This window comes from Denticeps clupeoides, chromosome 9 (genome assembly GCF_900700375.1).
Source record: "Denticeps clupeoides chromosome 9, fDenClu1.1, whole genome shotgun sequence".
NCBI classification, from domain to species: Eukaryota; Metazoa; Chordata; class Actinopteri; order Clupeiformes; family Denticipitidae; genus Denticeps; species Denticeps clupeoides.
This window is the reverse complement of record NC_041715.1, coordinates 9458860-9485897: the sequence shown is the minus strand read 5'-3', so window position 1 is coordinate 9485897 and position 27038 is coordinate 9458860. Positions and strand designations below refer to the sequence as shown.

The following is a 27038-nucleotide window of genomic DNA, read 5'->3' as shown; positions in this document are numbered from 1 at the left end:
TCCAGTGCCCAAAGAGAGGTATTAATGTAAGATTGATTGAGATTTTCCTACCCTGGAACTCAAAAGGTTTGATGCAATTTTTGGTGAAAACATAGCCTAGAGAGAGAGAGAGAGACTCAAAACAGCATGTAAATGCATAAAATCTAATCTTTGGAGAAAAAGGTAAAATTCGTAGCTCATGACAGCGGAGTAAACATATTGCTAACCTTGTTACGGTTCCCTGCTGTACTCTGTAGTTACGGGACGTGACGATATGGCATGTGAGCGCTCAAGAGAGACGTTGTCTGTGAGTCATAAGCCCCCTTTTAGGTAAAATCACCATGGCTGGATAGCAAATGCTCATTCCCACTCAGTCTTGTATCACAGTAAAAGCAGGGATCTTGCATGCCTGCCTGACTACATTTAATTTAATGACTAGCTGTGAAATCATACGAATAATGTAGAATTCACATCAGCTTTGAAAGATAGTAGTAATATGGTACAAGCCATGTGTCACGACTACGGACTTACGAGGGAAGGAAGCGCAGAGGTTTGACATTCTGGGAAGGGGGTTTTATTAATACAAACAATAAAGAAATACAAATAAACAGCGGCGCGGTGGCCGAAAACAGTTTAACGTAAATAAAGAACTTAAACAAACCCGTAGGCGTGTGGCGATTGCCAGAACTGAAATTACGAAAACCTACGCGGTTACAATATCAAGTTCACGAAAATGCCAGCGACCCCGAACGGGCGAAAACTTCCGGCATTTATGGGGCGTCAGGATTGCATTCCGGTGTGGAGCCCAGCTGCAGGCAATCCTGACAGAGCCCCCCCTCCAAGGGCTACGTCCTCGGAGCCCCAACAGTACCATCAGTGGAGGCGGCGGGGCGGACGGCGGCAACCACAGGGCTCCTGCCCTGCTGTATCCTCCCCTTGGAGGACCCGGTCCTTCGGGCTGGCTCCCCGGCGTGGTCAGGCGTGGCGGCCCCGGTCCCTCGGGCTGGCTCCCCGGCGTGGTCAGGCGTGGCGGCCCCGGTCCCTCGGGCTGGCTCCCCGGCGTGGTCAGGCGTGGCGGCCCCGGTCCCTCGGGCTGCTCCCCGGCGTGGTCAGGCGTGGCGGCCCCGGTCCCTCGGGCTGGCTCCCCGGCGTGGTCAGGCGTGGCGGCCCCGGTCCCTCGGGCTGGCTCCCCGGCGTGGTCAGGCGTCCCTCGGGCTGGCTCCCCGGCGTGGTCAGCGTGGCGGCCCCGGTCCCTCGGCTGCTCCCCGGCGTGTCACGTGGCGGCCCGTCCTCTCTGGCTCCCCCCCCTCTGTCTGCTTTCTCCCGTCCTCTTCTGTCTCCCCTCTTTCATCGTTCTTCCCCTGTTCCCTCTTTCTTCTCCCCTTCTTTTCCTTCTTTTCTTCCCCTTCCCCTCTTCCTTTCCCCTTCTTTCCGTCTTCTTCCCCTGACCCTCGGCCTGCTCCCCGGCGTGGTCCCTTGGCGGCCCCGGACCCTCGGCCTGGCTCCCCGGCGTGGTCCCGCTTGGCGGCCCCGGACCCTCGGCCTGGCTCCCCGGCGTGGTCCCGCTTGGCGGCCCCGGACCCTCGGCCTGGCTCCCCGGCGTGGTCCCGCTTGGCGGCCCCGGACCCTCGGCCTGGCTCCCCGGCGTGGTCCCGCATGGCGGCCCCGGACCCTCGGCCTGGCTCCCCGGCGTGGTCCCGCATGGCGGCCCCGGACCCTCGGCCTGGCTCCCCGGCGTGGTCCCGCATGGCGGCCCCGGACTCCCGTACCTGCACACAATAATCAGGGCCGATCCATCTGGGTACGTGTGGGCCCTGTCTCCACATGTCCCCTCTGACACGTCTTGTGTCACCCCCTGCACCGCGCAGGGAGATTGTCCCAGAGCCTCTGGCGACTGTTCCAGGCACCCCAGGCTGGTGCCTTCTGGGACTATGCAGCCCCTCTCGCTGCACGGCCCTGGTGCCAAGGGGGGGGCATTGCCAGACCATCCGGCTAGCCCCTTCTGCGTCCGTTGGGACAAGCAGGCCCTCTTCCTGCCTGTCCCAGCTGGGTCCTCATGCCTACCCGGGGGCTCTATGGCGCTCCACCCCTCTGGAGGCAGACGCAGGCCCATGCCTGGCCCGCCCTCCTCACTGGCTACCGGAGGACCCAGCTCCATCGCTTCCCCACCTCCCCTCCCCTCAGGAGGAGTCCCCAACCCGAACTGCACCCCCCCAAAAAATTCTTTGGGGGAGCACCCCCCCCGGCTGGACTTAGGGGTACCTTGGGGCTTGTCCACCTCGCCTTGGACCAGCACATTCGGGTCAGGAACCTCCTCCCTGGGGTTCGGCTCCGCGGCTGGGTCGCCATCTGGTGGACACAAAGAGGGGAAGTGGGGGCGACATACGGACACATATGCCACACAGACACACACAGACAGAGACAGACAGAAGAGAGGGTCGTCTGGCTCCCTCTCTGGGCTCTCCGGGACCTCCTCAGGGGGCACAGCCAGGATCTCGGGAGGAGCGACCTTCTCGTCGCCCACCAGTGCTGGGTCTTCTTGCCCCGGATCCTGACTGGCACTGGATGTGGTGGAGGGGCAGAGTTCGATCCCTGGCTCAGGCCGATCAAACTCCGCCCTCAGTCTCTGTTGGAAGTCCCGAAAACTCCTGTCTGTCTCTCCCTGCTGCCAGAGGGTTGTGCTCCAGCCCCATGCTGATCCAGTCAGACACTTGAGGATGGTAGTGATCTCGTCTGTGTCTGCTGCCCCACTGAAGGGTCCCGGGACAATTGGGCTGTCCCACACGGGGCTGGGCACGTCGCTGGAGATGGTGGTAGGTGTGTGGTGTGGAGGGGGGTGGACGTCTTCTCCAGCAGGTGTGGACGCTGGTGCTGCGCTGCCATTTTGCTGGGGAACGTCCGGGCAGAGGGAAGGCGGGTCGGCGACTGGAGCAGGAATGGAGGATTCCCTGCGAGGCAGTCCCGGCAGCGCAGTTGCTGGCTGGCGACCTCCCGTCGCCCTCTTCCACCAGCTTTCCTCACACTGCTGGGAGGGACGTGGGTCTCCACGGACCTCGTGACGATCCTGGATGGGCGCGATGGGCGGAGCCATCCCGGCACCGACTGCCCAAACGGCGTCATCCTGGTCGTCGTCCGTGTCAACCTCGTACCCCCGGAAGTCACATGGGTCATCACGGACGCCGCGATGATCTCGGACGCGCACGCTGGGCGGAGCCATCCCGGCACCGACCGCCCACCGAAAATCCACGTCATCATCGCTTTCGTCATCCGTGTCCTCCCACCGGTGACTCCAAGGGTCGTCCACCCTGCGGACATCCTGGACCCATGGCGCGATAAGCTCCCATGGGCAGTACTCTGGCCATTCGGGCTGGAGGCTGCCCACCTCCTCGCTGGAGGAACGCCGCCGTTGTTGTTGCCGCTTCTCACCCCCCTGGAAGTGACGTGGGTCCCCACGGACCTTGCGACGATCGCAGACTGGCGCGATGGGCGGAGCCCAACTCTCGTCTCCCGTGCTCTCGTCGTCGTCCGTGTCGTCCCAGTCCACGGGGAGCCTGGCCAGCAGAGCGCAGAGTTCTTGGCTCGACATGGCGAAGATTGTGGGGGTCGCATCTTCTGCGCTCGCTGCCCACGTCACTTCCTCGCTGCTGCCGACGCCAACGTCCTCGCTCCGCCCACTCACCCGCCGACGTTGTCGCTTCCGGGTTTCGCGGAGTTTCCCGGGGGTGACGTCATCACGCGGCGCCGCGTACCACGGCTTCTCGGGGAGAAAACGCTCGACCAGAACGGGCGGCGCGTCTCTCCCCTGGCGTCCGCGTTCGCCGCGCCCGGCTGCGTCCTTCGCGGCGTTTCTTCTCCTCTGCTTTCTACCTCTGCGCTTTTGGGTGGGTCGCTGGCATTCTGTCACGACTACGGACTTACGAGGGAAGGAAGCGCAGAGGTTTGACATTCTGGGAAGGGGGTTTTATTAATACAAACAATAAAGAAATACAAATAAACAGCGGCGCGGTGGCCGAAAACAGTTTAACGTAAATAAAGAACTTAAACAAACCCGTAGGCGTGTGGCGATTGCCAGAACTGAAATTACGAAAACCTACGCGGTTACAATATCAAGTTCACGAAAATGCCAGCGACCCCGAACGGGCGAAAACTTCCGGCATTTATGGGGCGTCAGGATTGCATTCCGGTGTGGAGCCCAGCTGCAGGCAATCCTGACACCATGTCACCTTTGGGCGCAAGGTGTTTTATTTCAGGATCATTCCAATCACATTTTACCGCGAAACAGATTCAGAACATTAGCTGTAATGATACTAGGTAAGCAGGGAATAGGGCATTCCCAAAAATATATATAATATATGTATTACAGTGCCACATTTTAACAGAACCCCTCAAATAACAATAGTGACTATGTTTGCATACAAAGGAACCAGGTTAATTTTTCAACAACAAGGAATTCCTCCTGTCAGGCCCTCCTTTTTCTCACTCGGTCCGCTTAACAAAAGTTGTTTTATCATCTGTTAAGAATGAGCTGAGAATGTCACCGCTGTCCAGCTCTGAAAGGTTTTTGTGCTATAAATGGTCTCTGTCCTATTCAGCTTCCAAAGCAGTGGCAATGGTTACTAGCCAAAGCAGTGGCTACTACCCAGTGAACCCCACCTCTCCACCACCCCTGGCCTTATTTTGGTGCCCTTCCCTACCTCACAGTTCCTATCTTTACACCTGGAATCCAGAGCAGGTCACATTGTCTCCTGACAAAATGCACCCTGTCAGCATTTTGGGGTGCTGGGAGAAGGAATTGGCCTGCAGGTAGACCCTATTGTCTCAGCATGAAACCCGAGGAAGCAGCATGAAACATGCTGTTTGAGTGGGATGCTTTGCAGGCTTTTTCTTTCAAGTGACTGTTGACTGTGTCAGCATGCTTTTGCTTCATTTTGGGTAACACACAAAAAAAAAAAAAAAACAAGCAGAGAGCTAATTGCTTTCTGCCTTTCTAAAAATCTCCCACTGTTAGTTCTCTGCGTGTAAGAATGCATGAAATAGTTCATTTTCTGTACATGTTTATGTTCACCAGCCACAGAAACGTGCACGGAAATACGGCCCTAAGGAGATTAATAAAGTTTGACTGAAATTGCTCAATAAAAGCCATATGCAGAAACAATCTCTATGAGTTAAGCTTACCTAAACAGTGAAATGCAGGTCCCGAATCCTGAATGGTAACGGCCCTTTATTCTGTTAGTCTGTGCTCAAGCATGTATATAATCCATAATAACATATTTTTTTTCTGCAGACATCACCTCCAAAGATAAATCCAATTCCAGAGCCACCAGTAACCCGGAAGCCAGGTAAGTCCTATAATCAGACCCGACTGCAAGATTATGATTGTCTTGAATGATTTAAATCAAACCCAACATGGTGGGAAAAAATAGTCTGCCATGTTGCTTTAATTATTGTAAATGAGCTTGATCATTTTGTAAAACAAGACATTGTTTCTTGCCTCAGGCATCTGGTTTCAGTGCTGTGCCAGGTTGTCTGGGGTGTTTTTTGCGTAATTCCAGGTCCATCTTTGATCCTTCTTTTCAGACAGTTTTACTCATTGAGCTCAACATGTCAGGGCTGATTACCAACATTTAAAGATTAACGTTAAAGAATGCTGTGTAGATTCATCATGGTATTTGTTGCTACTGATCATAAAGCAGATTTATTGTTTAGTAGTTTGTTTGAATTGTTTTATTTGGTTGGGTTAACCTAACAATGACAACTGACAGGACATCAGTGTATGTATGAATTTACAATGACATAATCTTTAGTGTATATTAAGCCTTAGTTGTCCCACTGATGAATTTTGATTAACCTAATGAAGTAATAATATTCAAAAGAACCTGTTAAAATTTGTATACAGTGAAAGCCCACTAAGAGTTAATTGACACAGTCGCTTGTTGTGTGGTGCCCTCTAGTGGTGGTGAGTGGCGCCTGCCTTATTATTACTGTTGCATGTGTACTAAAAGGACATGACAACAATAATACCTTAATAACACATTATTTATTGGTTTGTTTTAGTTATTCCTGCACATTCATCAAAGGACACTAAAACTGTATCACAAGGTTGGGAGCATTTTTCATTTATTATTCTATCTTTACTGAAATATTGAATGAAATTAAGATTTTTTAAAGTTTATGTGTGGAAGTTAGGTCATAAGCTTAGAGAGTATAAATGGGAAACTGTGCAATTTTAATCTTTAGGTTTTAAGTCTTATGTATAATACAGAAACAAAGTAATTCTATTCTTAGATATATTCTAATCTGCCTTAACATTATGACATGTGAATTGAATAACTTTAAGAATCTTATTAAAATGCCACCTGGCATTGGTAAAGATAGAGAGCAATTTGAGCGACTTCAAAAAGGGCCGAATTGTGATGCATCTCCAAAACTGCAGCTACTGTGGGATGTTCACGGTCTGCAGTGGTCAAGTCCTACCAAAAGGGAACAGAATGGGCATCAGAGCTTCAGAACTAGACCACAGAGCAATGGAAGAAGGGGTCCAGGTCTACTGAATCAGATTTTTTGGTACATAATGCAACACCAGGATGCCAAGCCGGCAGAGGCAGTGTAATGTTTTGAGAAATGTTGTTCTGGAAAAGTTGATTTCCAGAAAAGTTGATTAAAATTGGTTTGTGCTAGATTAACAGTCAGATCAGGACAAAAATGATCTGCTGCTGATGTCTTTTGAAATCCATGCCCCCATGAACCATGGCTCTTTTGGCTGCTACTTAATATTAGGTGTCAGGATGGTATGGCTGATTGGTGTATAATAAGAACGATTGAAATACATACTTGATATTACTAAATGCAGATTAATACCGGGCGATTTTGCAGTTGTTGACTGGTGGTATCTTTAGTTTTAGGTGGTGGCGGACAAAAAGGAGATAAGGGCGACATGGGCCCTAAAGGAGACAGAGGTCCCATAGGACCTAAAGGAGACACTGGGTCTAGTTTAGGATCCCATGGAGGTGCAGGAGGTGGAAAGGTACATTGTTTTTAAATTAAGCTTAGTGGAGATAAATAAGTAATATTAATGAAAATGAATGTTTTGTGATTTGAAATCTTTCAGGGTGAACCAGGAGAAAAAGGAATGAAGGTATGTTAAATATTTTTACATTTCCATCTGTTAGTTATTTTGTGTTATTAATATATTGCTCTATCATACACAAAGTGCAAAGCAGTTCCGAGTGCATCCGAGCAGCAATCTTCCCATTCAACTCCTACATTGTTCAGACCCAGGGCGTGGCAGTCTGAACAATGCTTTATAGATAAATAGCTTTAATTATTCATGTTTGTAAAGAGAAAAAGTTTCTAAAGAAACAACGGTGGACCTCTAATTAACCCCTGCAGCACTGCACACATTATGAATGATTGATGCAAATGTTTTCCAGGTTTGATGACACAAAAGCAGCAATGTGTTCTTATGGTTAAATTGATACTCTTGGCTGCTGGATTGAGAGCTAGTAGCATTAAGATATTTCCATAGTGATCCGCCATTTATACAACCCTTAAGCAGTGCTGATGAAGGTTTAAAACTGGTGTAAAACATTGAATTTGTGTTTTATTTGTGTTAACTGTTACATCTCAACAGGGCAGTGCAGGCTTTGGTTATCCTGGTTCTAAAGGTGACATTGGCCCACCCGGGCCACCAGGGCCACCTGGTCCCCCAGGACCTGAATCCGAGTTTGTGGAACGTGGGGATGGGTCATTGGTGCAGAGGGTGCCAGGACCTCGAGGACCACCAGGACCACAAGGGTCCCCAGGACCAGCTGGTCCTGCTGGAACAGATGGAGAGCCAGTCAGTAGTAGCAGTACATTGACTCACTTTGCCTAAAGGTTTTAATAAAGATCAGCCTAGTAAAGGCATTCAGAAAGCTGAAGTTAAGACAAGAAGTCAAAATCATAATAACTTAAGCTGTAACAAATCTCTTTATAGTATATTTCTGGGATAAATGCTTAAAAAAGTTCCCAAATGTAATGCAGGCATGAATACAAGGTAACAAGATGATTGCAGTAATAATTCAGAATCTCTCAATTACGTGTTGAATAATAACAAATAATTGCAATAGAGATGCAAATGTGTTTATTTTTTATTTTTTATTTGAATCTGAAAAAAATCTGTTCCGGTCAAATACCAAAACAAAAAAAAGAAAAGATGATCATAAAATACTGAATTAATTCCATTATGTTCTAAGTTTATTATTTTCCTTTCATTTCTTTTATAGGGTGATCCAGGTGAAGATGGGAAATCTGTAAGTTCTTTGACTCCATGCATGTAATGCTTAATGCATTTAGACTGCTAATTGTCTTGTTGCCTGACCTTTTCTCTCTGATGCTTTCTCAGGGACCTGCTGGCCCCCGTGGATTTCCTGGAACCCCAGGAGACCCTGGACTTAAAGGAGAGAAGGCATGTTTAGCGTCGAACTAATGGTGGAGATTTTTTGGAGATCTTTGGCATTCAGATCTGGTAACAGTTACTCTTGGTCACTCTTTTAGGGTGGACGTGGTGAAGGTCAACCAGGTCCACGTGGGCCACCAGGGCTTCCTGGACCACCAGGCCCATCTCGCTCTGACAGACCAGTGAGTTTTCTTTCCTATCAGTTGAGTAATATTATTTTAGGAAGGTCACTGAACCCACTGAAATTATGAAGTGTCATTTATCTCTTTGCATTACACAATTTGATTCAGAGGACTGCAATGCAGATTTGTTTTTTGTATTTTTTATTTTTTAAGTTATTGTAATGATTCATAATGAATTTACGTCCAATATATCATCTTATTTCCACATATTTATTTACACTCTTGAAAAACAACTCAAAATCACACACCAATACACATCTAGGGCTCAGCTTTGGGACAGGGGTAGTGGAAACAGGGACACTCTCACACGGGGACACTCCACACCACACCATCACCTGGAAAACAAACATAAGGCCAAAAACATTTAAGATGGGGAGTTGCTCCCCCCAAGACAATGCCTTTGATTTAGAAACTCTATAAACACAACAAGAACGGCTGAGCGCAAGTTGTGTCTCCCTTTGTGCTTTTTGGTTCAGTTCAATACCAGAACCTGGAGCACTGGGCTGCAGGTGCAGGCACTCAAGGGGGCGTGGCCTGCACTCAGTGCTCCGGGTAATCTTGTTAGGTGTGCAGAGCCGCAGCAGGATCTGCCATGACACTTGGTAGTAAAGTTATTATGTGCCCTCAGAACCAGTTGACGTTGGCATTTCTTTGTCAGTTCAAGAAATGATTGTGATATAGTGGTATAGATATGTCACAATCTGATGAACTCTCTTTCTTTAAGCCACTGATTCTAATCCCATGAAAGCTATTTTAAATTGTGTTCTCTTACAGCTAGCAACAAGGATAGGTGAATTTGCAATGCAAACAATACAACTTAAAATGGTGAAAAAATGGCTAAAAAAACCCTGTAAATCTGTAGATAAATATTGAAAATCTGCAATATTTCTAGACATTCTGCCACTGATTTGAGATGCATCTGAGGATTCTAACTTCGTGCACCCCAGGTTATAACTCAGACATAAGCATAGTCCTGAATGCAGAGTCCTGAATGCAGAGTCCTGAAGCAGAGTCCTCAAGCAGAGTTCTGAATGAAAGAATTTTGTATAGATTAGTGGTCAGTGAGGATGGATGGATTTGACCTTGGTTCTTGACAATTAATTGGTTTTTATTGCAGACATTTGTGGATATGGAAGGGTCTGGGTTTCCAGATATGGAGAGTTTTCGAGTAAGTACCACACAAAGTAAACAATTTGTAACCAATGTCATTTATTAATAACATTTCAAAAAAGCTCTAAAGTAGATAAAAGAAGCTAAAAATCACCACATTTGCTATTTTCTATATTTATCTCAAAATAAGAATTGATGTTTGGTTTTGGCTTTTTATGATGACACAGATTATGTATACAAGTTCTGTCAAGCATGTGGAAGGTATAATGATAAATTACTTCAATAATAGACTCTTACGTTGATTCAGTTAACGGAACATTCCACTTAATTATTCAATTAATTCTAGAATCGACACGAGGGCCAGAACTGAAGATCCTTGATAAGGCTTTACTATGATGATGACAAAACAAACCTTAATGATTTATTTATCATCCAACCTCCTCCTTCCCTCGGGTGCTTCCTTTATGGGTCACCACAGCGCATCAGCCAGTCTGGCTGTCCGCACAAATGACCTGGCAAAATTTTTATGCCGGATGCCCTTCCTTACGCAACCCTCCCCATTTACCCAGGCTTGGGACCAACACCAAGAAATACACTGTCACATGCATCCCCAGTCATCATCCAGCACGTTCTGGTTATTCAGATTGATACGATTAACTATGTTCCAGATTTTGCATGAGGCATTGATGCACATTTTCATCATTTGACCAGGGTTTGCCTGGCCTACCTGGTCCACCAGGTCCACCAGGTCCTCCAGGTATTTCCAGTGCTGTAGCCTCTGGTTCTTCTTCTGTCATCCAAGGTCCTCCTGGACCAGATGGGGTTCCTGGTAAACAGGTAACTTTAACTTTAACTTTAAGTTTTATAAAATTTACAGGCTTATATAAATAAAAATATTTGCTTTGTAGGGCTCTCCTGGCCTGTCAGGTACACCAGGAATTCCTGGACCTCCAGGTCCAAGAGGAGAAAAGGTGTGAAATGTAAATTAGTATATGTTTAAGGCATAGGCACCATTGTAGGGTGTTTGCAACAGTAAAACATTGAATGTGTTATTCTCATGTTACTTTCTCCACAGGGTGATCATGGTGAGTTGGGCCTACCTGGAGCGGTGGGAGAAAAGGTTAGTTTGTGATTGTGGCAAGACTGTTATAATATATACTACTCATTAAAGGGAACACTTAAACGACACAATGTTACTCCAATTTCACATGCTGTTGTGCAAATGGAATAAACAACAGGTGGAAATTATAGGCAATTAGCAAGACATCCCCAATAAAGGCGTGGTTCTGCAGTTGGTGACCACACTCCACTTCTCACTTCCTATGCTTTCTGGCTGATGTTTTGGTCACTTTTGAATGCTGGCTCCATCTCATTCTACCACTAGCATGTGAAAACAACAGCATGTGAAATTGGAGTTACATTGTGTCATTTAAAAGTCACACAAGTGGCTCAGGTAGTGCAGCTCATCCAGGATGGCACATCAATGCGAGCTGTGGCAAGAAGGTTAGCTGTGTCTGTCAGCGTAGTGTCCAGAACATGGAGGCTCTACCAGGAGGCAGGCCAGTACATCAGGAGACATGGAGGAGGCCGTAGGAGGGCAGCAGCAGGGCCGTGCAAGGAAGAACAGGAGAACTGCCAGAGTCCTCAAAATGACCTCCAGCAGGCCACAAATGTGCATGTGTCTGCACAAACGGTCAGAAAAAGACTCCACAAGAGCGGTATGAGGGCCTGACGTCCACAGGTGGGGGTTTCACTTACAAGACTGGCAAATTTGCCCCTGGCACCCTGTGTTCTTCACAGATGAAAGAAGGTTCACACTGAGAACATGTGACCGTCATAACAGAGCCTGGAGACGCCGTGGAGAATGTTATGCTGCCTGCAACATCCTCCGGCATGCTAGACCTCATGTGGCTGGAGTGTTTTAGCAGTTCCTGCAAGACATTAATGTTATGGACTGGCCCGCCCGTTCCCCAGACCTGAATCCAATTGAGCACATCTGGGACATCATGTCTCGCTCCATCCACCAGCGCAATGTTGCACTACAGACTGTCCAGGAGTTGGTGGATTCTTTAGTCCTTTAGTCTGTAAGGAGAACCCTCAGGAGACCATCCGCCACCTCATCAGGAGCATGTCCAGGCAATGTAGGGAGGTCATACAGGCATGTGGAGGCCACACACACTACTGAGCCTCATTTGGACTTGTTTTAAGGACATTACATTAAAGTCAGCCTGTAGTGTGTTTAATTTAGAGTGTACTAAAATGTATATAACGGTAATAAATACTATATATAAATTCAGCGCAATTTATGTATTTATCATAACACCAATAGGGTGCCCAAGGACACCCTGGTCCTCAGGGTCGTCCAGGAGAATCTGGACTGGCTGGGCTTCCTGGACCTATGGGACCTGTAGGACCTCCAGGCCCACCAGGACCTCCTGGGCCAGGATACCATGTTGGCTTTGTAAGTGTTTTCCTATAAATGCAATTTGTTAATCATTGTATAATCATGCTGAGGAGAAAAACTTCATTTCCTCTTTTCTTTGAATAGGACGATATGGAGGCTTCTGGTGGGGGCCTGTACCATGGAGGACATGGGACAGATGGCCGGCAGGTTGGTGTCCTTGGTTTAACATCCAACTGATTTGGAACTGCTTTTCATGTGTATGTGATTCTCTAATTTTTTTTTATAGAGAATAACTGGAAATGCTGGTCTAAGAGTAAGAGTAATTTAATTCCTATTGTCTATAATCCATTATTCCTCATATATTCAGATTAATTCATGATAGACATGTCAATACATTCACAGGGATTGCCTGGACTTCCTGGTATTCCTGGTCCAAAAGGCAGCGAAGGACCTCAAGGCAAAGATGGTAGACCAGGATTAGATGGGTTCCCTGGACCTCAGGTAACTCAGAACTTTGTCTTCATAACTATACTGGTCATTTCTAAAGGTCTGAGGTAAGAAAAAAAAAACATTTATCTAAAAATTACTTGTTCGTTTGCAGGGACCAAAGGGTGACAGAGGAGAAAAAGGCGAAAGGGTATGGATGTTCACTGGACTGATAGCAGAACCAGTTATGGTTTTAAATTTGGTTCTCTATATTGAGATCTGATGACATTATCTAATCATGATGTGCATTTATCATGTTGTGCATCTTTTTGTTGTTTCCTGCTAGGGAGATCCTGGCCGGGATGGGACCAGTCTCCCAGGTCCACCAGGTCCTCCTGGTCAACCAGGCCAGATCATCTACCAATCCCCAGTAAGTAAGATGCCATACTATTTAGTCCGTTTAGTCAGTGACATGAAGCAAGATAGCACTTGATGTGAACAGTTGATGTGACATTGGCAAACATGCTAATACCACACATAGTGACAATATATTTCACTACCTATAGTGACAATATATTTCACCATTGCGTAATGGTCATTTACTTCAATAATTTCCTTTGCAGCGTGATGGATATTTTGGTGAAACTCAGGTAGGTTGATTGCATTATCTTTTGCCTGACTGTGTCTAGTGTCTTGATGGGTTGAGAGCTTGTTTGACTTCCTACTGTGCCCCTCTGATGATTATAAACCTTTTGGCTGAAATTGTGTGATGATTGGCCAACTTATGCCCACCAATGTTTCATACCTATGATTTATCACCAAAGGCAGATTGTTTTTATTATTATTATTTTATACGATGCAGTAGCTGCAGAAACAGGCAGGATAGATACGAGATATATTTGTATGACACCCATTTACAAACACATTTAATGTTTCTTTGGGGGTGGACATGGCTTTCTAGCTCAACCAGGATTTCTAGTATGTAAAGAAGTTATTATTTACTGCATATGGTTTGATATTTTTTGATTTTCCACAGCAATGTGCACATTGTATTCAAATGTGTAAATACTTGCTTTTGGTCTCAAAAGGGCGCTATGGGACCTAAGGGTGACAGAGGAGACCAAGGCTATCCAGGCATCTCTGTGAAGGTTGGACACAATCTGCTTTTAATCAAATGGCATTTTCTTCACACATTGTCACGACGGCGAGAGAGGGATTTATTAATAAACACAAATAAAACAGTGAAACAAAAATGGGGAACAACATAAACTAGCCCGCAGGTGTGTGGCAGTTGCCAGAACTCAAAAGGTTGCCAGGTAAAGAACGAAGGTCAAGTTCATGGCAGAGTTCATTCAACTGAGTCCACTAAAATGTCGCCGCTGCAGAAGGGGCGGAGTCACAGACTTTTAACAGCTGTCAGAATTGGCTTCAGCTGTAGCGATCACTTGGAGCCAATCCTGACACACAAGCTTTTCTTTTTAGGGTGAAAAAGGAGAACCTGGCTTGATCATCGGGCCTGATGGAAGTCCCCTCTACCTTGGTGGACTGACAGGCCATAAGGTACGCCCAAGTTCTTGCAATGTATGTAAGTCCTCATGGTTTTTTTAATAACATTGTATTCTTGTCCGCAGGGTGAAAGGGGACCTCCTGGACCGATTGGACCCACTGTAAGTTTAAAACTGTACATTTTTTTGCAGTGTTGGTAAGTGACATAAGTGACATAACCCTGAATCTCATTTTCAGGGACCCTATGGTACTCCCGGTCTTAAGGGTGAAATTGGGATGCCTGGCAGACCAGTAAGTGTTATTCCAAGCAAAACTTAAAAATGCAACAAGATTCATGGATTCATCTAAATATCGTGCTAAACTCTATGTGAAGGGGCGTCCAGGAGTAAATGGCTATAAAGGTGAAAAAGGAGAAACATCTGCAGCCTATTCTGTGAGTATCATGCTGCTGTGCTTTCTGATGGTAGCGTCAAAGTAGATTTCTCCAAAACAAAAAAACAACTTCATTTTTTAGGGTCCTCCTGGACCACCAGGACCACCTGGGCCTCCAGGACCCTCAGTGTCCTTAGACAGGTTCGGTGTAAGTACTAATGCTAATTGAGCTACTTATAAATAAATATTCTTGAGCCAATGTTCACAACTTTTTATTACTTTCAGCGATATGATGATACTGGAAGGATTACAGGTAATTTTTTTTATTCATTTTAAAGTCTAAATTTCAACAGCACAGTTATAAGTTTAAACATCATTGGGAATGAAACTGTGACCTGACTTTTATAATTAATGTGAACTGTGTCAGCTTACTAGCATAGGACATCTAGGAGATAAGCAAGCATAGGCCTTAAAGGATCTAGGGACAAAGCCAACTATTTACAGTGATATGTTATTCTCTGGGTACCTTTTTTCTTCTTCAGTGGGTGTTTGAAGTATACAACCATAATTTCAGCCAGAATTGATACAAACTAAAGTCAGTTCATACTAGCTTGAATTTACACATTATATATAGTTATATTACATATATGTTTGTAATCAACAAGTGGTGGCCTAGTGAGCAAAATACCGTCCCCACACACTGCGCCACAGGCGCCTTTCATGGCTGCCCACTGGCCCCTCAGGGGATGGGTTAAAAGCACATTTCACTGTGTGCACTGGGTGCTATGCTGTGGTGTGTCACATGTGACAACTAATCACTTTAACTTGTTCTTCCAAAATGGCTGGCTAAAATATGTAATCAGCCAGAAGCCTCTCAAGAAAAAAAGATAAATTCTCCATAAATCATGTGGGAAATGTCTTGTGGACTGATGAGACAACGTTTTAATCCTGTAGTTGTTATTTTAAAAAATGTCAGCATCCTGTGACAGGGCTCTAGACAAACTTTTTGGACTGGTACCCCTACTGCAAAAGTTAGGTGCACCAAATTTTAGACGCCATTGCATTCAACAACGCAATTTTACTCATTCAATTTATCTTCTTTTTAAATTGCTGTCCATATAGGCAATATTTACTTTTACTTTATTACATATGGTCTGTTTTTTTATTTGAAGCACAATTCTAGAAGAAAGGTAACCTACTGAAAATGTGTTTGTGCTTAAAGTGAGCTGAATCATGTCACTGAGCTGAAATTAAAACAAGATAAATAAAAAGAAAATTGAAAAGTGCAAGGACCTTAAGGACCTTTAACTTGTTAGCTGATGATCTGTTTCCTGCTGCCTGTTGCTTAAAGGGAGAAAGGACACAGGACCAGTACATCTATCGCTGCCTGTAATGTGCTTTATAGCTGCATTGTGTTTTTTCTATCATTTTACTCAGGCTTGTGTGGTAAATTCACGTCAGGTGATATATTTCGATTAGCACTAAAATGGAAGCTGAAGCGGTGAAATGGAGGCTAGCTTCTGGCAAATACAAAAGCAAAGTCTGAGGTGTGGGAGACAACTTGACGTTAAAAAAATGATGTTAAAAATGTATAAAAGGCTTTTAACGCCTGCGAAGCATGTTGGTACTGTTGCCAAAATATTGTCTGGTTTGAGCTGTACTTGTCGGGCTCGGGTCTAACATTTTAAGTCCTGATTAAAGCTCTAATCCGTAGCTACATCCACTCTGTATATCTGACGGGTCCAGGCTACTCACCTCTCTCTCTGTCTGACTGCAGCACACACGCTTTCAAACATGCAGGAATATCTGGACCATGCCAATCAGAGGCTGGCCCCGCCCTTCATGATCTCTAATTAGGTTACAACATGATATGTTTCTAATATGCATTTGTTTAATTGAATGGGTTGAATACTTCACCGTTCAGTCCAAAACATTCAGCATATTGTTGTCTTTCTTAATCTATCTGTCCATCTACCCATCAATCCGAGCAATTTCCACTCTCTACACCAGTGTTTTTCAGCTCATGATGGACATTTTGTTCTCTGTTTAAATTTAATTTAGTGTGCAAATGTTTTGTCAATATTCTTTTGTCCATAATGCTGTGCACAACACTGACCTAGAAATTATGCGAACAAAGCTTTATTCATAAATACCATGTAATCACTGTTTACGCTTCATTCTTCATTGCAGCTATGAAAGGGGAGAAAGGTGACCATGGAGCCCCAGGCCTTCCTGGACCACAAGGTACCCATCTCAAAACAGCACCAGATCGCTATCTGCTCCGTGTCATGGTTCATTCTCAGCAAATGCTTCAGATATTATAATAAGTTTCATTTTCTGGAGGTGTGCTTGTCTATTGTTATGCTGGTCACTTGAGACCTTACTTTGAGAGTGGCTAATATTGTGATTGATATCATTTGTCCTTATTTACCTTCTTTTACCAGTAAGCTAGTAATGACAAATGACTACTGCCTCTTGAAAACGTTACGAATCGACTGGCTTAAAGAAAGATGAAAACTAGTCTGCTAAAAAAAAAAAAAGACAGAATGTGCTGGTAAATGTAGATCTATGTCTCTGCATTTCTGTTGATTTAGTTCCGGTAAGATGATGTTTTTTTGTGGCAATTTCTTTTCTAGGCACCGGCTCAAACTTTGACATTTATGCTTTAAAGGTAAGCAGTTTACTTTATTGCAGTTCATATTTTCATGGTATTCAGTGTGGATGAAGCAGATAATTCTCTTCATAGAATGAACTGAAGGGAGAGAGAGGAGAAGTGGGATTGAAGGGCGAAAAGGGAGAGCCTGGTGGAGGATATTATGACCCCCGCTTTGGTGGTGCTCAAGGCGCTCCTGGACAACCAGGACTTCCGGTAGGAATCGCTACAAGATTTTGGTGCAAGTTTCCTTGTTTCCTTGTTAGCTTGACATAATTTGTGTTTGTGTTTATGTAGGGCCCTAAAGGTGATTCAGTCAGAGGTCCACCTGGTCCTCAGGGTCCACCAGGGCCGCCAGGAGCTGGTTATGATGGTCGGCAAGGAAACCCAGGTCCACCTGGTCCTCCTGGTCCTCCTGGTCCCCAAGGATCTCCTTCCTTGCCTGGAGCCTACAGACCAACACATTGTAAGATTTGTACTTTACCGGTAGCACTTTGAGAAATTGTAAGCATCTTCCAAGATATTAGAAATTGTCTGCCTGGTTTGTCTAGACAGTCTCGACCTGCACTATATTGTGGGTCGGTGCGCAATGTCCACAGTGTCCTTCGCAATCTCGTCTCTCTGTGTATGCTCTTTGTGCATATGGTGAGATGACTATAAAGTTGACTTTGACTTTTCTAGCCATCAGTGTTCCTGGACCACCTGGGCCTCCTGGACCTGCTGGAACTCCTGGGCTCTCTACTGCTGTAAGTGATTTTTGTTCCCCGGACATACATTCTAGGATCCACTCACTCTGCCGTAGTTGTTTAATTTAGCCAGTAGAATGTTTGTATTTACTTGGTGTTTTTGTTCATATGGTATAATTATTTTGTTTGACAGGTGACAGTTCTGCGATCATATGATATGATCTCGACTGCACGGAGATACTCAGAAGGGACACTCATCTTTGTTGTGGACAGAAATGATCTTTATGTCAGAGCTCGCGATGGCGTCCGCCAAGTTTTGGTAGTGCTTCTCATGCAGATGTTATTGATGGTAATCTGTTTAATATATTGAGGTTTATCTAAATGTGATTGTCTTCTTTTTTCAGTTGGGAGAATATCTTCCCTTCTACAGAGATCTGGTAAGTTTATGGTCTAAAAAGCTGGTGCATAATCCTCCATTTATCAATCTGAAACGTGAAACCCTTGAAATGAAGTGTTTGTCATGGAAGGACTATTGCGGCACACCGTTGGCGATGGGGGAAAGCCCAGGGGGCTGCGCTGTAAGAGTGAGGGCACTTCCTTTGGCATGGATAGTGGGGAGAGGCACCAGGGGTGACGATCGCTGGGCATCGTGTTGCGACGGCAGACAGTGAAAAGACAGACAGTGACTGTACCGTGGTTGAGGGACGTTGCATGGGGGCGTTTGGTTTTGGATGAACAAAAGAGCCGCCAGTCTTTTATACCAAAATAAACAGTGGCCTCATCTACTTCCAGGTCGGCGTCCTTGTGGCACGGGAATCGTGACAGTTCTTTTATTATTTATTATTATCTCCGATGCCAAATGAACCAAATTTAAAATAAACAAGAGACATGTATAGTACATGCCAAACGTTTGGACACACCTTCTCATTCAACGTGTTTACATGGAGTTATGTACTTAACAAAAAGGTGAAATAACTGAAAACATGTTTTATATTCTAGTTTCTTCAAAATAGCCGACCTTTGCTCTGATTACTGCTTTGCACACTCTTGGCATCCTCTCGATGAGATTCAAGAGGTCGTCACCAGAAATGGTTCTCCAACAGTCTTGAAGGAGTTCCCAGAGATGTTTAGCACTTGTTGGCCCCTTTGCCTTCACTCTGTGGTCCAGCTCACCCCAAACCATCTCCACTGGGTTCAGGTCCGGTGACTGTGGAGGCCAGGTCTCCACTTTTTGTTAAGTACATAACTCCACATGTGTTCATTCATGGTTTTGATGCCTTCAGTGAGAATCTACCAACGTAAATGGTCATGAAAATAAAGAAAACACATTGAATGAGAAGGTGTGTCCAAACTTTTGGCCTGTACTATACGTATATATTTCACACAGATATTTTTCCTGGTTTAGCTTCTATTAGTGTTGAATTACACAAATGATTTTTATACCATTCTGTGGAATTTACCATAACCATCAAACATGTGCATAGGGCTTGTGAAATATTAATGGCAAATATATATCTGGAAAAGCGGTTTTTTTTTATGTCACATTACAACATTGTCTCTGAATGGAAAGACCTTAAATATTAAAAAAATGTCTCTTCTTGCAGGATAATGAGGTTGCAGCTGTCCAACCACCCCCTGTTATACACTATCCAGTAGATAATGCCGGGGCCGAGCACTTCTCTCACGGGAGCACCATCACTCACCCAATAGAGCCTCCTCCCCATCAAACGGTTCAGGTCCCCCAGCCACCAGAGGGCCACAGCCCAATCAATGATCCCCGCTACGCGACCCATCCTGATACAAGATACCCTGATCAGCCAGATCCGAGATATCCCTCACAAACCGACAGCAGATACAGTGCTGTGCAGCCTGAGAGCAGATACCCCAACTTTCCATCACGGCGGCCGGCGGTGCTTGACAACCATCCTGCTGGCCACACCCACACATCAGGCCCTGGGGTGAGCAAACGTTTGACATATTGCATGCCAGTCAGATGTCCAGGTGAAAGCAGTGCCCCTGTTTTTAACTGTACGTGTTCTCTTTCTCCACGCAGCTACATTTGATAGCCCTGAATGCCCCACAGATGGGTAACATGCGAGGCATTCGGGGTGCAGACTTCCTCTGCTTTCAGCAAGCCCGTGCTGTGGGGCTGAAAGGCACCTTCCGGGCGTTCCTGTCCTCTAAACTGCAGGACCTGTACAGTATTGTGCGAAAGTCTGACAGGGAGAGCCTTCCCATTGTAAACTTCAAGGTATACAAATGTTCATAGATTTCCTTAAAAAAAAAAAGGCAGATTTTTAAGAAATTATGACTGATTTTGACTGATTGGATGTGTTTTACCATTCAGGATCAGGTGCTGTTCAGCAGCTGGGATTCCCTTTTCTCTGAATCCCACGGTAAAATGAAGGACCATGTTACCATATACTCCTTTGATGGCAGAGACATCCTCAGGGACAGTGCATGGTGAGTTGCTGGTATAGACAGGGCTGCATGATATATTGGAGTCGAATCTCTGATCAATAGGAAAATGTAATTATTACTCTGGTTCTGTGGAATTACAGGCAATAATTACCACTCATAATGTGGTGTCCTATTTTTGGTTTTATGTGAACACAGTGATGCATGAGACAACTGAAATAATGACTAATTTTCTTCATTCAGATTCAGAAAGCAAATCTTTAGTAGAAACTTTAAAAGCCCTGAAAATTCCTTTTTGCAGAGATCAAATACCAAAGACTAGATTTTTGGTAACCTTGTAATAAGAACGTGGAGGTGATAGTATTCAGATTTTAATCAGGCTCAAACATTGTTATCATTAACCATTGATAACAATAATTTAGCATGAATGAGCTAATTAAACATGGGCTATAGTGTTTGCATTATTCGTTATTTTTCCTTTGTTGGCCAAAGCAAGTAATAATGTTATCATTATCAGGCCAAGAGTTGTATATTCTGACTATTTTTATTAAAAGCTTTGAAACTCTTATATAAGCTCTTGATGTAAGAAATGAAAAATTTTCCTTCCTTCTTCAGGCCGGAGAAGATGATCTGGCACGGTTCAAGTCAGAAAGGTCACCGCCAGACTGACAACTACTGTGAGACGTGGAGAACGGGTGATCGGGCCGTCACGGGCTTGGCCTCATCTCTGCAGTCCGGTCACCTTCTTCAGCAGACCTCCAGCAGTTGCACCAACTCATATATAGTGCTGTGTATCGAGAACAGCTACATCTCACCGTCCAAAAAATAATGCATTCCATGTATTGGCAATCGAGAAAATCGTACAAAACTGTCCCAGCAGGCCCACTCATATTAAAATACGTCAATTTAAAAAATGCACACGCTTCAAAAAGGGTCTGCATAGGCAGTTTCTCCCCTCCATAATGCCAAAGAGACAGTTTTAATGAAAAGGCGTTAAGTAAAGGTGTTTGCTCTGTTTTTGGGGCATTGGCACATATATTCTGAGAGGGTTAAATGAGAGACGAGAAGCTGCAGTGAGTGTGGAAACGTGTTTCATTGTATTCATGTTAATTTTTGTATATGAAATGTTCAAATGTAATTTTTTTTTTCCTTTTCTTTTATTGCCGTTACTTTTTGAAAATGTCTTAATTGGTGTAATTCTACCAATTTCAGCTCCACATGTTTGTGTAACTCTTCCACAGTTTTTATTACTGTATTGGCTTGAATGTAAGACTTTTTTTTTTTTGTTGGTTTTAATGTGCTGTCATCTTACATTTGGGGTCTAGACAAAAACAACCTCAATACCATTAGATGGAAGTGTTTTACTTAGTCTTATTTGGGGTGGTGCTTAATTTAGGCCAATACAGTAATTCTGTTTTCTGTCAAAGATTTCTCTTTTCAGTCAATGGGAAATTAAGGGGCTTAAAAATTAAACCTTTAAAAAAAATAATAACTTTTTTAAAAAATAATAAATATTTATTTTAAAATGAAGTTTTAGATATATTACTTTTTTTTCTTAGTGAGCACTTTTTTCTCAGAATTAGGGAGATTAATGAACCTGCATTGTCTTCACACTTGATTCTGGAAATTTGTGACTCCTGAAAAAAAGGAGCTCAAAAAGACTCCCCCTCCAAAAATAAATTAATTAAAAGTTAAAATGTACGTACCGTTAAAACGTACGCTACCGTTAAAATCAAATTGATTCATGTTGATTTAAAAAAAAATCTGATTGAAGTCATGCCAGTTCAGTATAACTCACCTTTTCTAGCTGGGATTTTGGACATATGTTTGATGGGTCAAGCTACCTGTAACACAGACTGCTCTTCACTTTTATTTTATTTTATTTTATTGAATTTAGAGCTGGTGTGTACAGTACTTGGTGCTACTCATTTTGAAGCTGTGGGAAAGATTTCACTGATGTATTTTATGAATACACTTTATTGTTCCCTCATGTTTTTTTTTTTATTATTTTTATACTAACTCCGCTGTAGTGCTACTGATGTGTTCAGAATGAACTAGGTGACCCTGTGGAACAATACTCTATTTTGTAACCAGTATGTGCTGTACCATTTCTGTGAGGCACTGAATAAATGAATTTTGTCATTTACGACTACTGCTACTTATGAAATTAGATTTTTTTTTTTCAGGCAGCCTTACAGCATGAGCATATTTTAGAAGATGTTAGACATATATGCTTCCATACAGGTTTTTTTTAAATCAGACCATCCAGACAAATTATTGTGCTCTGTTTAAAAAAAAGTGAATAAATATTATTATTTGTGAAGTCATTGTGATACACAGCACAGCAGAGAGTGCACACAACGTAATGTTGGTCACCCTTGGTGTGCAGAGGGCAACCATGAAAGGCGCCTGGGGAGCAGTGTGTTACATTGCTCAGTGACACCTTGGAGGCAACCTTCTTATTACTGGTCCGTTTCCTTATCCACTAAGCCACCACTGTATATGGCATAAGAATAGATATGCCATATATATTCATAAATGTCCCTTCAAGGACCTTTCTAGTGAGCTTCATTTGTGCTTTAGAATCACAAATGTAAACCACTTCAGTTGCCTTCTCTGCTAAGAATTGCTGATTTTTGAGTGTTGGGCTGCAAAATTGTATCATTTTTTAAAAACATTTTTAAATACACAATAATTAGTGTAATGTTAGTGTAGTGTAATGTTTTAGTCAAGGGATGAGCTTAACATAAAACTGATGTATCCACGTTCTTTGGATTATATAATGTACCCTTTAAGGTCGGCATTGCAATCCTTTCTCAATGGACGTGGCTCTGTCTTACTGTCCACCTTGTGTGGTTTTATGACCCGCTCAATAGGATTTAGTTGTGCAGCCTTGAGTGGACCCAGCCCCCCCTCCGAAAGCTTGGTCGCAAATCAGACTCTGGTGACAAGGCGGATGCTCAAGACACGAGAGCAGTCCTGGTCCCAGTGAGATCCTGAATTCGGCAAATGAAATGATTTGAAGGGTGTTTAGCTGCACAACAAGTCTAATTCAAGCTGCGATTGTGACGCTGTTGGTTAATATCGTATGAATAGGTTTTAAAAAGATACATAGCAAATTGTAATTCGCTGATGTTCTGATTAAACGATGTTTGATGTTCAAATCAAGTGCCCTGTCACGTTTTTAGCGAGTCTCCTCCCTCTCCCGTCGCTTCCTTAAGAAAGCAGTTTGCAGCTCTCCTGGCTCTTTCTCAGAATATAATTTGCTGAGTGATGTAGTATCCACATAAGTCTCTCTGACGGAGGAGCCAAAGGATCTGCAGCTGGCTGCTTTCTCAAGCGCTGCCATGGTGAAGCTATATTTAGGAGCTAATAAGTAATAACTAAGCACATCCAAGCGGCCCAGAGATGGTAATGATACGACAGCGGGACAAGATGTTGGGTTTAATTGCATTTGGGGTGGAAGTCAGGCCTCTGCTCAGATATGCTGTGTTTATATTGTCTCAGTGAGTCACCAGCGTCCAAAGCCATTGTGAAGGTAGAGAATTAACTGGAGATGGAGTCCACCTCCACAGCGTTTATAATTTACTGCTCCCAAAGGCCTGTGAGCATCGCACAATGCCACGTTCACTCGGTGATTTATGAATGTCACCTTCACTAAAAATATGATTTACACCATGTGTCTTCACAAGGAAAACAGATCCTTTAATTTACTACTTTATTTATCATTAATAAAGTAAAATATGTATTAAAAAATAGGTAAAACTGTACATATTATACATATTATGGCACTGTATTATTAGCGTCAGTCTTCATCAATTGAATCTAATGATCTGTCACTGGGTGAAATCAACACTACAAAGTTGCCCTTAGAAATGTGTCTATATATCAAATTTATTGATATAGAACATTTATATAGTGCAATTTGTACTGCCCAAAGTGCTTTACCTGAATCACAAGAACCACACAATATAAATACAAGGAAAAATACATTATCGCAAACTAGGTGTATACACCATGTTTACAGTATAGTCAAGAAATCTTGATTTTGACACCCGACTAAAGAGCCCCCCTCGACCCCCCGGCCCTCCACCAACCCCAAACCCCTCCCTAAAACCCCCCTCTCTGCAAGCCTTGACATTTAAAACATCACTGAGACTCACTTTAATATTTTATGAGAGTTTCACTGCAATCTTGTTACACTGCTGTAGGTCACCTCAGAATTACAAAAACAAAGGCAAAAACTAAAAATAATAAAAATGCATCTTGCTGGAGGCCTTTTGTTTAAGGCCTGAAGGCCCGTTAAATGTTCAATTAAAGTCCTCAAAACATATAATTAGAAAGAAAAGTCTTTTTAATAAAATGCAGAAGTTATTATTTTAATGGTTACGTCAGGTACTTAAAATACATATGAAACTTTTTTTTTTATGTGTTTAATTACATTTTTTTTTAATTTTGCTTTCTTTTTCAATCTGCTTCTTCTATTTGCCCGTCCGCTCCTGTAAAGTGCATTTCCTCCACATGCGCTCTGCTTAACCCAGGTTGGGAGTTACCTAGGAGGCTCACAGCTCTCACCACACCACCATCACTGCCGTCGAATACATATCTAATGTGACATCTCCTTCCCGTCCTCATGAATTTTTGATGGACCCCTGTACCAACCAGCTCACAGGAAAAAGGGGCCTTTGTATTGCGTGTTGACCATACGCTAAAAGCAGGCCATTATTGCCTTTGAATCCCCCCCCCCATTTCTCTCGTCATACAAGCGCCGTCTGTTTGGGATGCAGTGCAGGCTGGGAAATGCCCCATATGTTGGCTGCCAAGGCGAGGGTGTCAGATTCAGCAGAAGGCGAACTCTGAGCCGGTCCCCAGCAGCCTGCTGAGTCACAACATGAGCTTCCAGGCCGCTCCATGCAAACTGAACCATGTAATAATTCACCCTGGTATTGATGGTCCGATCGATTGAATGCTGTGTGGAATTAACTGAGGAGGGTTGTTTAGTGGGACGCGTCTTCCTCTCAAGCGCGCTCAAGAGCCCTGACTTGGCAGAAGCCACTGCGATGTGGCTTTTTTTTTTTCTAGGAAGACGACCCACTGCTTTATGCAAGCATCCCTGCAAGTTTAAATTGGAAAAAAGGGATTTCAGTGGGACATCATTGCCTTTTCCCTGCTGTAGACCCCTGTCCCATGCAGAGTGAAGAGATATGTGTGACGTGGCTTCCATTTTTCATCCTGACAGTTTGCCATTGATCATTCTTCAAGCTGAGAACTTGACAGGCCATCGATCTGCATATTATTTTTTTTAAGCCAAATACATCTTCAGTCTGTTGTAGTCTAGTGTACAAACCATTTTGTCCCAACCGAGTATTGCATTGCATGTGTCTCAAAATGTTATTGAACCCTTATTATACCTTTATCATCATTTTTGCCTCTGTAAACTGACTCTGGACCCTGGTAAAGCGGTGTTGTGCGGTACTATGTTATTGTGCTGGGTTGAGTGCCTCAGAATCGAATTACTCTAATGTCTGTTCCAGTCTTAAATCAGGCGCACTGGCTGACTACGCCGGTCTGTCTGTCCTTCAGCGAGGGAAGCTCCGCGCTGCTCCCTGAGTAATTATTCCGAATGGATATGAGCAATTGCACTTATTGGCTGGGGCATGGTGCCGGCTGCCCGGGCTCTGATTCGCCCTCAGTGATACAGTTTGGCTGAGCGCGATTGGCTCAGGGGAGGGAGAGGGAGGGGCGCTCCCCCCCACCCCACCCCACCCCCTTTCCTCCCTCTGTTGGAGAGTGTGTGGCTGTCGGGACTCTTTCTCTCCCATCATTTGACTGCAGGTATCGGTGTCTGCCTCTGAGCGCGTGTGTTCGTGCGCGCGTGCGTGTGTGTGTGTGTGTGTCTGTGTGTGTATCCACACGCCGGAGAGATAAAGAGAGAGAGAGGAAAGGGAACAGCGTTTCATCTCCCCCCTCTAGCCTCCCCATCTCCCTGCTCCCTGTCACTCCGTCCTTCCTCCCTCCCGGACCACCCGTCACCTGCTGGAGCAACCTGGACCCTCCACCCACCGCCCCTTTGACTCTCCTCACTTCACCGTCCCACCTTGTCAACTGAGCAGGTAAGACACGGGCAGATTTGTTTCTTTTTGCTCCTGAAATTGTTCCAGAGATGCTGGCGGCTATGTCCCCTCTTTTCCATAATCTCTCTCCTTTGCATATTTTCTCTCTCTCTCTCTCTCTCTCTCTCTCTCTTTGTCTTTCAACTTCTCCCTGCAGCAGTTCCTGCGAGAGGCAGGCATGTTGAGAAAGTGTGTGTGTGTGTGTGTGTGTGTGTGTAGGGATTAGAACCTGTGAGGTCAGTGTTTCCTCCCAGAACCAAGAAATCAGGGCTGATTATGACTTCCTCCTCACTGTGTTCTCACTTGAAATCCCCCCCACCACTTTAAGCAATCTCATACCCCAACGTCTGAGAGCTTAAACAAAATGAATCAAGCTGATGCGGTGCAAAAATAAATCACCACGTGCTGCGCTCAGCAGCCTCCGGACTGCACTTCAGTTTCTTGCCTATGGACACTTTCTAACATTCAATATTGTTTACAGCAGGTGAAGGGGTGGGTCAAGAATTTATAGAATAAATTCTTGTCATCAGCATGCGCTCCTCCTTCCGGTGTTGAGTGTGCAGGAGTGCTGAATGGGGGAGGAAAGAAAAAAAAAACACCAAACCTCATGACATTGCACAAACGGTAATTACCTTACAACCTAATGACCGGCCTGATTGAATCAAGCAAGGTTAGAACTCTGCATTTCAAACGTGAACGGGGGTTTGAAACGCAATGAAACTTCCCCAAAACCCCCCTACCCCATCCTGTTG

At 44.5% G+C, this 27038-nt stretch overlaps 2 protein-coding genes across 12 annotated transcripts in view; both read left to right on the top strand.

Annotated features, from left to right (window-relative positions):
* Positions 1 to 22319, top strand: part of col18a1a (collagen type XVIII alpha 1 chain a) — a 65615-nt gene extending 43296 nt beyond the window's left edge. For both annotated transcript variants that reach the window (XM_028990883.1, XM_028990882.1), the window contains 37 exons: positions 5264 to 5318; positions 6034 to 6078; positions 6876 to 7003; positions 7088 to 7114; positions 7610 to 7816; positions 8244 to 8270; positions 8363 to 8425; positions 8515 to 8598; positions 9716 to 9766; positions 10420 to 10545; positions 10617 to 10679; positions 10784 to 10828; positions 12038 to 12169; positions 12257 to 12319; positions 12399 to 12425; positions 12515 to 12613; positions 12714 to 12749; positions 12885 to 12968; positions 13162 to 13188; positions 13627 to 13686; positions 14021 to 14098; positions 14170 to 14205; positions 14282 to 14335; positions 14418 to 14477; positions 14559 to 14624; positions 14702 to 14729; positions 16607 to 16660; positions 17053 to 17087; positions 17163 to 17285; positions 17367 to 17535; positions 17751 to 17815; positions 17949 to 18074; positions 18160 to 18192; positions 19360 to 19713; positions 19809 to 20006; positions 20103 to 20218; positions 20789 to 22319. In XM_028990883.1, the coding sequence (XP_028846716.1) occupies positions 5264 to 5318; positions 6034 to 6078; positions 6876 to 7003; positions 7088 to 7114; positions 7610 to 7816; positions 8244 to 8270; positions 8363 to 8425; positions 8515 to 8598; positions 9716 to 9766; positions 10420 to 10545; positions 10617 to 10679; positions 10784 to 10828; positions 12038 to 12169; positions 12257 to 12319; positions 12399 to 12425; positions 12515 to 12613; positions 12714 to 12749; positions 12885 to 12968; positions 13162 to 13188; positions 13627 to 13686; positions 14021 to 14098; positions 14170 to 14205; positions 14282 to 14335; positions 14418 to 14477; positions 14559 to 14624; positions 14702 to 14729; positions 16607 to 16660; positions 17053 to 17087; positions 17163 to 17285; positions 17367 to 17535; positions 17751 to 17815; positions 17949 to 18074; positions 18160 to 18192; positions 19360 to 19713; positions 19809 to 20006; positions 20103 to 20218; positions 20789 to 21002 (3258 nt within the window). In that variant the 3' untranslated portion in view covers positions 21003 to 22319. The remainder of the gene's footprint in view (positions 1 to 5263; positions 5319 to 6033; positions 6079 to 6875; positions 7004 to 7087; positions 7115 to 7609; positions 7817 to 8243; positions 8271 to 8362; positions 8426 to 8514; positions 8599 to 9715; positions 9767 to 10419; positions 10546 to 10616; positions 10680 to 10783; positions 10829 to 12037; positions 12170 to 12256; positions 12320 to 12398; positions 12426 to 12514; positions 12614 to 12713; positions 12750 to 12884; positions 12969 to 13161; positions 13189 to 13626; positions 13687 to 14020; positions 14099 to 14169; positions 14206 to 14281; positions 14336 to 14417; positions 14478 to 14558; positions 14625 to 14701; positions 14730 to 16606; positions 16661 to 17052; positions 17088 to 17162; positions 17286 to 17366; positions 17536 to 17750; positions 17816 to 17948; positions 18075 to 18159; positions 18193 to 19359; positions 19714 to 19808; positions 20007 to 20102; positions 20219 to 20788) is intronic.
* Positions 22320 to 25961: 3642 nt separating this feature from the next.
* The window catches only part of pcbp3 (poly(rC) binding protein 3), a 45441-nt gene continuing 44364 nt past the window's right edge, over positions 25962 to 27038 (top strand). For all 10 annotated transcript variants that reach the window (XM_028990897.1, XM_028990907.1, XM_028990904.1 and 7 more), the window contains exon 1: positions 25962 to 26286. The gene's annotated coding sequence lies outside the window, so the exon portion shown is untranslated. The remainder of the gene's footprint in view (positions 26287 to 27038) is intronic.